Below are 12,310 nucleotides of genomic sequence, written 5' to 3'. Positions count from 1 at the left end.
AATGGCATGTGTGCTTGGTTATTCTTGTGTTTTTAAATTTTTTTCAGTTTTATTTTCTGAACAGTAAATATTGATAGATATAACCCATATAAACAAAATCTCTTTGGGTCAATAATTTTTAGGAGTATAAGAAAGTCCTGAGAACAAAAAGGTTGAGAACTACTGGAAACAAGGTGTCACAGGATGTCCTGAAGGTGGAATATAATAAAAAACAGAGATGTGGGTGAGCCATTTCCTCCCACTTAGTCCTCAACCCCTGAGAGATTTGGTATGGGGGAGGCACATGGGTTAATGCTTGTCTAAGTAATCCCTCTAAACTTGAAAATGCTTAGTACAATTATTATACAGTAATCACTTGTTGAACTGAATTTCTCAGGTTAGCTCAGGCATAATTATTCACAAAACAATCTCACTCTTCTGAAATTAAGGGAACTTGAGTGGAACTTCCAGATTTTACTTCTTTATACACTTTTCCACTGTAAACAGGTAACCAAACTTCAAACTTAAAGAATGGTGTTCCTCCTCGGCCATCAGTCACTAGCTTCCAAGTAAAGGACCAGTAGATATCCGGATAGACTACCCAGGTTTTGTTTCTCTTTTAGGGTTGACTTACAACTGCTAACTAATGATCTGAATATAAATGTGGGTATAAATGTGGATAACCACACTGCCACCTCCTTAGAAAGGCAAACTCACTTATCCTAAGAGTCAGTTTCCTCTCAAAGAAAATGCATTTACAAAGACAGGATCTTGTGTACTTTGTGGTGGTCAAATTTAAACTGAGACAAAGTATCATTAAAGTACAAATGACTATGGTTTTTTTTTGTGTGTGTTTTTTTAAAGCTTTTCACTCTTTTTTTGTCTCTTCTGTTTCTTACTTTAGGGTATCCATAGAATCATTTAAGCATGGTGTCCTGAGAGAACAACTGGCTAACTTGGCCATGAGACAGAAGAGCCTTTTAGCTGTGGCAAAAAAACAGAAAAAAATAAGCCAGAAAATTCAAAACTATAAGAATGTTACCTCTGTGTCTGGTGTTAGTTTGAGGAAACTGCCATCCAGCTCAGAGGTCCCTTGTGAAAAGGACAGCCAGGAGCTTACCAGCCTGGAAAATTCAGTGCAGCCCCTGGCGGGTTCATTTTCTCCTGCCAGCTCTGTTTGTGAAAGCACACAGGAGTCACAGTTGTCTCTGGAAACATGGAATGACAGCCAAAATACCAACACTTGTCTAAATTTAGGGACAGTGAGAGGGGAAGAATTTTCTGGAATTAAGCTGAATTCTAGACAAAATGTTAATGACTGTTCCTTGGATGAGTTTTCAAAATCCAGACCTTCAGATGGCACTAAAAAGATTAAGTTACCTGTTGCTTTTATTGCTCAAGAAGAATATTTACAAAAAGAAAATGATCTTACAGAACATACAACCGAAGGTCATGACTCCTATAGTCCTTCTGCACTAACTGGCCCATTAAATACTTCAGAAACCACAAGTTTACTTGTCCCAAATGATGCCCGTCTGTCTACTGTTATTTGTGGTCAGACTCTTTCCAATTATGATCCAAAAAGAGAAAACAAGAAAACAGCTTCCCAGCAACCACCTAGGGGGGCATCAGAAACCCTGACACATCAAGATAGTGATGCTTTAGGCAGTGATATGGGGCATCAGACGAAACCATATCTTATAAATTCAGCTTTTGCTGTTCCACATGCAAATGACAGTCAGAGCATCTCCTCCCCTGGGTCTGGCCCTCAGCATGCTGCAAAAAAGCCTTTGAACTCCAGCACAGCTCCTAAGAAGAAGCGGATGCAGATAAAGGATCTGATAGCACTGGGAAGAATTAATCCAGGAAGTAACATTTTGGAATTCAAAACACAGGTATCTTATTTTTTTCCCTCTAAAATGATCTAAATTTTAAAAGTGAATAAAATTTGCTGTTGCATAGGGTAGACATTTAACTCCAACTAGTGAAATGGGGTTTGGCTGGGCTTCTTAAATGGAGGGACCACAACCATCGTATTCTTAGCAAATGAAATCATGCTTCTAGAATTTCCCTATACATTTTAGTCACAAGTATCTTTGGGCTCTCAGACTGAAATTATATTGCACCAAGAAGGATTTAAGAACAACATAAAAATAGTAAGCTAGAGCTGGCTTTGATTCCAAAATTTTGGAAACTACCAGTGTACTGTTGCAGCTTCCCCTGATAAGAGATAAGTATAAATTCATCTTCCATAAAAACTTTGTTGTTTTTCTGTGTGTATGTGTTTGTTTGTTTTTTATCCTTATCCCAGGATATTTTTTCCGTTGTTTGTTTGTTTATTTTTAGAGAGAGAGTGGAAAGGAGGGAGGAGAAGGGAAGAAGAGAAAGAGAGAGAGGGGAAGGAAGAGGGAGAGATGATTGGTTGCCTCCTGCATGCCCCAGCTGGGGCTGGATATTGAACCTGCAACTGAGGTACGTGCCCTTGATCAGGAATCAAATCTGCGACCCTTTGGTCAGAGGGCGGGCACTCTAACCACTGAGCAAACTAGCCAGGGCTCTGTTTTTATAAAAAACAGTGACTTGGAGTTTGTGTAAATTGGACCCACTTAAAACAATATCAGATATGCATAAAAGTAAAGGAGGGAAAAACAGTTTTGCTAGAAATGCTGACAAGAGTCTTCCTTTCCACATTCACTTTTTGAAAGGAATTCAGAATGACAAAGATTGCATGATCCAGAAATGCTTCCTTTTTTATGGACCATCCAACAGTTATTAATCCAGTTTAAACTGGAATTTAATCTGAATGACCTATATTTCCAACCCTTCCCATCTCTGTGTAATTAGGCTTTTCCTAGTTAGTAAGCTTTACTTATAAGTTAGGAGGAAAAAAAAAAAGATTTGAAAGCTTCAAACTATAATTTAAAGACCAAATTAGTAGCTTGATCTCAGATTCCTTGATGTTCCTCTTTGCTTGCCTGTCAAATCAGTTTATTGCTAAGTAGTACCTACCTCAGATTAGCCAGAACAAATTACATTTTATTTAGTAAATTAATTACATTAACTCATATTTTGACAGTTGTGGTTGTATCTCTGAATTAGCTATAATTAAATTTTAACACAACTTTTCATATTAATAATGTTACTAAGATATAATTGACATACAATACAATACACATATTTAAATTTGACAAGTTGTGACATACGTATACACCTACGTAGCCATAACCACAAGCATTATACAATATACATCAATCCCCAAAACTTCTTTGTGTTCTTTTGTACACCTCCTTCATCTGCTCCCTTCCCATGCCACTGTAGACAATTATTGGTCTGCTTTCTGTCCCTATACATTAGTTTGCATTTCTAAAAAAATTCTGTATAAGTGGAATTATACCATATGTATTAATTTTTTCTGACTTCTTTCACTGAGCATAATTATTTGAAATTCATCTTTGTTGTTTGCATTATCTCTGTATTATAGTTTCTCTGTCTTTTTTTTTTTTAAACTTTCAACCCCTGGAGTAGTTTGTTTATTTTTATTGCCGAGTTTAGTTCATTATATGTATATACTACAGTTTATTAATTCATCTGTTGTAGATATTTAGATTGTTTCCAATTGTTGGTTGTTACAAAGAAGGCTACTATGAACATTGACATAAAAGTTTTGGTCTGACAAAGATTTTCACTATTTCTTGAGTAAATACTTGAGAGTGGAGTGGCAAAATTATATATAGTAAGTGTATATTTAACATTTTTAAGAAATTGCCAAAGTTTGTAACATTTTATATTCCCATTAGCTATCAATGAGAGTTATAGTTCCTTAGCCAATACTTAGTATGATTAGTCTTTTAACTTTAGCCATCTTTACATATATAGTGTAAATATATATATATATATATATATATATATATATATATGTAGTAGTACATGTGTTGTGGTTTTAATTTACATTTCTTAATGATTAGTTATGGTATCTTTTCATGTGCTATTTGCCTTAATATTTATTCTTTAATGAAATATCTGTCCAAATACTTTTTTTTAAAATTATTGTTTTCTTATTGAGTTTTAAGGATTTTTAAACCATTGTTTTCATACATTTTGTCTGTTTTTTGGTTGCGTCAGGTGTTAGGGTAAATCTGGTCCCTGTTACTTCATGGCCAGAAGTAGAAGTTCACATATTTCATTAATTTTTTATTATTAACTTTTTTTTTTCAGGAGACTACCCACAAAGCCAGTGTTTTATTGAATGGTAAAATTAAGGTAGAAAATGGTCAGATTTATCAAAATCCAGTCACCTGGCTCAAGGATCTTCTAGGAGGTGACAGTCATGTGACCTGGAATTATGCTTGGAGTAAGGTGGGTCATCTTTCACTTCATGTGCAAATGGAAAGATACATTTTTTAAAAATGATAAAAACCACTTACTTTTTTTTTTTCTTTTAAAGAAATCTACAAGTTCTCCAAGCTCATTTTTGTCCCCAGGTGTCCCTTCTCAAATATGCTACATGCTTTCTCCCACAATTTCTATTTGCCAGAATTCCCCAGGGACAAGGGCCTCCTTCCTTGCTCCTCACTAGGTCTTAGAAATTTGAATGCCCCCAATTTTCTTGACCCCAAGTGATTTCAGGTCCTTGTGACTCCATGTAGAAAATTTGGAACCGCTGTTGACTTTAATAATTTTTTAATGTTATCCGCATTCTGACAGAATCTTCTTCTAAAGACAGAAGGAACCAGTAAGGGTCCTAAGACCCTCAGAAGTTATGGTGCATTTTTATGTTTGAATATAGTTTTATCTATGAATTGCTAGTTCCCTTCAAAAGAAATATTTCTTTCACTCATACTTCCCAGAGTTAGTAGCCTCCCCCTCAGTTCTGTCTTCTGACTTATAAGCGCTGTCTGACCACCAATTTGAAGACAGGTCTGTTTCATTTCCATTACCAGGCTTCTTTTGGTCATGGGACTGAGCCCAAAGGGTGCCTAACCCTGCCAGATTCCCTAGGTGCTCCTCACTCTGTCAGTAACAAGCATTTATTGAAGATTTGGTAGACAGGATGCCAAATGACTTTCATATGTTATCTCTTGTAATCCTCACTACAACTTAATAAGCCAAATATTAAGTGCTTGTTTTATAAATGTACAAACAGAATTTAAGAATCTTGCTAAAGAGCTAGGATTTCAGAATCCCTGACAGTGGATTTGAGCAGCGACTGCTGCCCTGACCACCCATCAGGAGCAGGGGGAAGTGGAGAAGCCCTCAGTGGCGATCAGGGCAGTCAGCTGCCACTCCACCTGCTGATGGTGCTGAGTGATCGAGACCAATGCTAGGCACCAGCAGTGGGTGCAAGCGGCAATTCTGGTGGTAGCTGTGGGTGTGAGCAGGGCCAGCACTGGCAGTATGTGCAAGTGCCAGGTGGGACCACAGTACACAGGAACAAAGAATTTTCAGTAACCACCCCGATGACAGCAGCCGGCATCCCACCTTGGTCTGGCATCCCGCTCACCTGCTCCACCATCCCACTACAGCCAACGCTTGCCATGATCTGCACACGCCCCCTGATGGTCAGCGCACATCATAGCGACCGGTTGTTCCACCATTTGATCTATTTGCATATTAGCCTTTTATTATATAGGATAGTTTTTAAATTCTGTGCTTAATTATATACAGGTAACATATCTGGGAAAGGAGCTTTTAAAGTGTGTTTCTGAAGAAGTACCCATACCTCCAGAACCAAACTTGGCACCTCAGCAACATCAACCTTGTCTTCCAGGTATGTGCAGGCCCACACCCATTTCTTAGTTATGAGAACAACACACAAGCCTACTGGGAAAGCACTTTTTTATTTTTGTCTTCTTTTTCTTTTGGGTGAAATTCACATAACATTCAAACGACCATTTTTAAATGAACAAGTCATACACAGTGCATTTAGTACATACACTATGTTGTATATTCACCACCTCTGTGTAGTTCCAACACTTCCATCACCCCAAAGAGAAACCCCATACCATTCAGCAATTACTCCCCATTCTCCAGTTCCCTTCCCTGGGGTCTATCAGTCTGCTTTCTGTCTATATGGATTTACCTATTCTGAATGTATAAGAGAGTAGAAGGGATAGGGGAGGAGAGAGAGAGAAAGAGAGGGAGAGGAGAGAGAGAGAGAAACATCAAGGTGAGAGACACATTAGTTGGTTGCCTCCTGCACACGCCTGGATTGGAATGGGGATAGAACCTGCAACCCAGGCACATGCCCCTGACAGGGGCAGGCTGACACTCTAGCTACTGAGCCATGCTATACCTTTTTGTGGAACAGCCAGACTGTTTTCTACAGCAACTGAACCATTTTACATTCCCAACTGCAATGTACAAGGCTTCCAATTTCTCCATGTCCTCACCAACACTTGCTATTTTCTGTTTGTTTATAGCACTCCATTTTTAACCACAACTGATTCTAGGATAATTAAAGAAATGATACCCTCAGCTCACAATTTCTTTTCCTTGGGTAGATTTTTTTTTAATGTCATGATTTGGTTAGTTTTTCATATTTTCTAAAAATATACTAAAATAAGTCTTTGCTTATTAGTATAAACATATACAGTTTATCTGATGAAATAAACCTTAGCCTGAGAAAACTGAAAAGAATTTAGTCTTCACCAATTAGCTGCAGTTTTTGAAATGATTTTAAAGTGGCAGCACACATTTTTGGAAAACAGTACCCTTCTTTGCTATAGTATTCCCTCTTCCTATCCTCCACCCCAGCCCCATCCCCACCCTACACTAGTTGGAGACAATGTAGATAGAGAAGAGGTACAAATCAGAAGATAATAATACTGAAATAAACAGAGACACGAGCCAAACAGGGACTACTATCACTATTGTATCGTAAAATAGCAAATGAGATACAAGATGCTTTAATGAGCCCATTAATTAGGAATCCTTTATTATGAGTTGCCCAGAGGGAGATGTCTCTTCCAAATCACTGAGCCATCACAAAGGAAGTTTCTTATATTTATTCCTTTTGAGCTTCTTTGCAGATGTTACAAAGGGCTCTGTGTGAGTTATTGTTACAGACAGTTGTAACCTTGAACACATAATGAGTTAGTTCTTGGCATAAGAATATGGGAATTATTATCAGTATTAGTCCATATTAGTCTATTACATTAAATGGCTAGCTTGCAAGGTCAGACAGTTAAGTTTATCTTTTTTCTATTATTTGAACTAAAAACAAAGTCATTTTATAGAATAAGAGACTGTCTTAAAGAGACAGAGTTTATAATGACATAGTTTACAGGACAAGGGATTATCTAACAATAGCAGAGAATTTCAAACAGCAGTTTTTATACAAGATGGAAGTTAATATGCTTCATCCATCACCAAGCCACTATCAGGGCACTCTAGGGATTTTCCCTTCCTTACAACAAACCCCAATAATTCAAAACACTTTCCTCTCCTAACTTAATACCTAATCCTCCCTAACTTCTGAGGGGCTTCCTTTGTCTCCCAAACTGGTTTCAGAATAGGGTGCATTTCCCCCAGTTTTCTGAAGACAGCTTCAAAAGTGCTTTTTATCATTTGAGAGAAACAGATTTGGTAAAACAGCAATTGTGGTGAAATTAAAAGCCTTAAGAAACGAAAAGGAGATCGTGTAGTAATTTATGGTATTTGGTTCCTAACACACACACACACACACACACACACACACACACACACACTTGAATGAAAGCCAAGTAAACTCTCTCCTAGATTCTAACCTCGAAGCAGAGCTGTAGGCCTTTTTTATACACAAAGGTTATCTGCTCCTCAGATTTTCCAGTGATACGTGTTAGGCCCATGCCAACAGGAGCCAGGCCAATTGACGTGAGAGTTTAAGAAATTTGAGACTATTGTGTCAGTGTCAGGGAAACGGAATTTATCAGGCAACCGTAAAAAACACACAGGGAGTACTCGGAGATCCAGGATAAACCCAGTTATTTTCAGATGCACTAGTATAGTGACCCGGGGTCAGTCCTCCAAATCCTGAGTGAGTCAGTATGGAGGAAGCTTTTCCCTTTATGCCCTTTGGTGTCTTTGTTTTCTGTCTGTTTCCTAGCTACCAGGCTTATGCGGTGGGCATCCACAGCCCCTCCTGAGTCAGTTAGAATGGGGAAGTTAGAGTGTATCTAAGTGCCTGGTCTGGGTGGTGCCAGTGACCTCCCCTGTAGCTAAACTGTTACATTCTTTGTTTATGGCCCCTTTGTAATTTGGGAGTAATTAGGAAAACAGGTCTTGCTAGACCAGATTGTGGAGAAAGGGACAGTGACTTAAATTATAGGCTATCAAGAATGTACATTAGGTTACTGGCACAGATTCAGATTGCTAGCACCCAAACCCCCTGCCCCCCAAATATCTTATATTCCCCCTCATCAGCACCGAGGGAGTGTTTATGTTCTCTTATATATGGACTGGGTCAGGGTTGCACCAGCCAGCTGGGTAACTGCCTACACAATAGGAAGTCCTTGGAAGAGAGCACAACTCAGGCAAAGGGGAGCAGCTGAGTCAGCTGTGGAGCGTATCTTATCTTCTGCAGGTGCAGGTGTTTGCTTGAAGCCACGGGGGAAATTTATAACAATAAATTTCAGGAAGCATGTCCAAACAGGATAGGCCAAGGGTAGTACATCCTAAAACAGGCATGCATGTCCACCCCCAGCCATGCTTCTCCTTCCTCACAGGGACCACAATTCCCTGCTAAGTGAGCATGAAATTAAAAAAATGATTTCTCAACTGCTGTTTCTATTGCTGACAATCTAAAGTTTCTTGTTACTAAATTCTTATCTATCTTTCCTTTAGATATTTAAAAAAAAAAATTAATGCTAATTTGAGAACTGTGGAAGTACCAGAACCCACTTCTTACTACCTTGATCTGGGACTAGGAATGTACAGGCAGGTCCCTGCTAACATTCTGTAGGCTGCTGTTAGAGTTTTATTTGAACCTTCTTGATTTAGGATTCTTTTGTACTTATTTTTTAAATGTGGTACCTTACAGAAATCCAAAGACATGGCAAGTTAGAAAAGTGTGAACTTTTTCATGGGGGCTTAACATCATTTGTTCATTTGAAAATAGAACATGCTTTTTCAGGAAAAAATAGACTGTTTTTGCAATGATAACCATGAACATCTACTTATACCTTTGTGACAAAGAATTTTTCCACCAGGGGCACTTAAAAACATAAAAATGGTCCTTGACTTACTGGTAATCTGTTGTAAAAAGTGACTTTAAAGAGTTTTCATAATTTCAGTGCTGTTATTGTGCTTCATTTCTCTGTAAAAGTATAAGTAATAGAGCACAGACATCCACAGGTGCTTCTGTTTTATGTGGTTAAGAACTTTTTAAACCGTAAACACCCAAGGAAGATGGGTGTTTGATAACAGCAGAGGGTTTATTTCAGCTCCTATTTACAACTCTTAATTGTTTTTCATTATTTTCATCATGTTTTTCATACGGTTTTATGATTAATACTCCTTTGACCTAATTCATAAAGTGGAGAAAATGGAAGAAAACTAACGCTTTGTTGATTATCTACCATGTGCCTGGCCCTCTACCAGATGCTTTTACACTTACATACGTTAGGCCATGTAGGAGCTCCTTTTCAGCAGAACTCCAGGGTTCGTGCTTGTACAACAAAGACACAAAAACCTGCAAATTTACATATAAAATCAAGTACCTCAAATCCAATTCAGTTTAAGGAACCACCTATTAAATTTCATTTTTTCCCCCAAAGAATGAGGGCTGACAAAGTTTTAAACTTCAAAATATAAAATTCAAGTTTATTTCTTGATTCCAGTACAACTTCAATTTCACAGACGACTTTTTTTTTTTTTAATATATTTTATTGATTTTTCACAGAGAGGAAGAGAGAGGGATAGAGAGTTAGAAACACCGATGAGTGAGAATCATCGATCAGCTGCCTCTTGCACACCCCCTACTGGGGATGTGCCCGCAACCAAGGTACATGCCCTTGACCGGAATCGAACCCGGGACCTTTCAGTCCGCAGGCCGACGATCTATCCACTGAGCCAAACCGGTCCCGGCTCACAGACGACTTTTGATCTTATTAATGTGAAAAATATCAAATTATTAGTTTGATTTTAACTATCAAATCATAGCTCTGGCCAGGTAGCTCAGTTGGTTAGAGTGTCATCCCAATATGCCAAGGTTGTGGGTTTGATCCGCAGTCAAGGAACATACAAGAATAAATAAGTGAAACACACAAATCAACCTCTCTCTGGCTCTCTCCCCCCTCCCTCTCCTTCACTTTCTCTCCTTTTGCCCCCTCCCTCCCTTTTCCTCCCTGCTTCCTTTCTTCTCTTTCTAAAAAAAAAAAAAAAAAAAAAAAAAAATCCATAAACAAAATTTTTTTTAATTAAATATCAAATCATGTAGAACTCTACTATCATATTTATCCATTAGGATCCCTTTCTTTTAAAAAGACATTGAACTTTTATTTAAGTAGCCATAATAGAATGTTTCCCTTAGTACAACTAGATATCCTATCTAATAAAAGAGTAATATGCAAATTGACCATCACTCCAACACAAAAGATGGCCACCCCCATGTGTCAAAGTTGGACACCACAAGATGGCTGGCAGCAGAGGGCATTTGGAGGGACCAGGCCTGCAAGGGAGGGCAGTTGGGGGCAATCAGGCCTGCTGGGGAGGACAGTTAGGGGTGACCAGGCCTGCAGGGGAGGGCAGTTGGGAAGAACAAGGCCTGCAGGGGAGAGCAGTTGGGGGAAGCCAGGCCTGCAGGGGAGGGCGGCTAGGAACAGAGCTCTTGGACTACATGGTCTGTCTCACTGAAATTGCCTGGCAAAGATCACACCCATATTGGTGCTGTCTGTGGACTAAGATTCAATTTGCTGAATGATATAGAGCTCATATAGTTCTCTGAGAAAGGACTTTCTGAGACTGTCAGGAGGATGAAGAAGCCAGTTTCAGGATGAATGACTCTTAGACTGTAAACAGGCTTCTTTCCCTGAAGATCAGCCAACACTGACTTACAGCTTATCTTGGGTATAGAAAATGGAGTGAAGAGTGATGTGGTCAGAAAGCCTATTATGTATGCTTGTATGAGGTCTAGGATTTGCAATAAATTTAAATCTTTTTTTAAATTATTTAAAAAATATATATTTTATTGATTTTTTACAGAGCGGAAGAGAGAGAGAGAGTTAGAAACATCGATCAGCTGCCTCCTCATGCCTCCTACTGGGGATGTGCCCGCAACCAGGGTACGTGCCCTTGACTGGAATTGAACCTGGGATCTTTCAGTCCGCAGGCTAATGCTCTATCCACTGAGCCAAACAAGTTTTGGCTAAATCTTATTTTTAAAAGGCAGATTTTAATTTGTTGACATTTATTTAAACAGGAATTTCGAGCAAGTCAATGCCAAACATCCCACATTATCTACAAATAAATGAAATACTATTAGTCAGCGATCAAGAATTTCTCCCATGCCATATAATGGATCAGCATTGGAAGTTCTATGTGGAATGTGAGGAGCTAACATTCTAAAGGCTTGTTTTCTTAATAATGAATTAGGTATTTGTTCATATTGTTAACTAACATTCATATTTCATGTTTGTGGTCTGGTGGGGCTATTTTTATAGACACTTAAGATGTGTATTTACTGTTGTAAGAAAAAAGCATAATTTCAACTACTGAAGTAAGATTAATACTTTTTTACCATTCAAATAAGGGCATTTAAAAAAATCTTTATTGTTCAAAGTATTACATAGGCTTCCTTTCCCCCCGTTAACCTCTTTCAGCCCGCTCCTGTACCCTTCCCACGCCCAGGCCCTCACCACTCCACTGTCTGTGCCCATAGGTTATGCATATATGCATACAAGTTTACTGGTTGATCTCTTCCCATCTAACCTCCCCTGCCTTCCCTCTGAGGTTCAACTGTCTGTTCATGCTTCTATGTCTGTGGTCTATATTTGCTCATCAACTCAAATAAAGGCATTTTTCAAGTAAACCATATTGACTCTCTGGCTTTCTTTTTACCAACATAACTTTAAAACTAATCTTTTTATCAACACCTCTACCTTTGTATAAATAATAGTTATTCCTTAAGGGAAATAAGGATACAAGCAAGAGTGGTCATTGTTAAAGAAAAAAAAAAGTCTTTGCTAAAGTGAATCTACTTCAAATAAGAATTCAAGTACCAATACCTTTCCCCATTTACTTTGAAATTTATCTCTAAATAAAAATTTGAAATTATCAAAGAGATTTAAGTTTTATAAAATTTGGCATAGATAGAATTGTAACTGTGCTGAGTTTTAGAACAAAAACATGAATCAAG

At 38.2% G+C, this 12,310-nt stretch overlaps 1 protein-coding gene across 1 annotated transcript in view; it reads left to right on the top strand.

Annotated features, from left to right (window-relative positions):
• Positions 1 to 11,932, top strand: part of ANKRD31 (ankyrin repeat domain 31) — an 83,416-nt gene extending 71,484 nt beyond the window's left edge. Inside the window, exons 22-25 of the mRNA XM_084881258.1 lie at positions 884 to 1,874; positions 4,195 to 4,335; positions 5,644 to 5,746; positions 11,375 to 11,932. Coding sequence (XP_084737384.1) covers positions 884 to 1,874; positions 4,195 to 4,335; positions 5,644 to 5,746; positions 11,375 to 11,520 — 1,381 coding nt within the window. The 3' untranslated portion in view covers positions 11,521 to 11,932. The remainder of the gene's footprint in view (positions 1 to 883; positions 1,875 to 4,194; positions 4,336 to 5,643; positions 5,747 to 11,374) is intronic.
• The last annotated feature ends 378 nt before the right edge of the window (positions 11,933 to 12,310 follow it).

This window comes from Pipistrellus hanaki, assembly GCF_964339955.1.
Source record: "Pipistrellus hanaki genome assembly, chromosome: 4".
NCBI lineage: Eukaryota > Metazoa > Chordata > Mammalia > Chiroptera > Vespertilionidae > Pipistrellus > Pipistrellus hanaki.
Note: the sequence above shows the minus strand (reverse complement) of the source record. Positions and strands in the feature narration are given on the sequence as shown.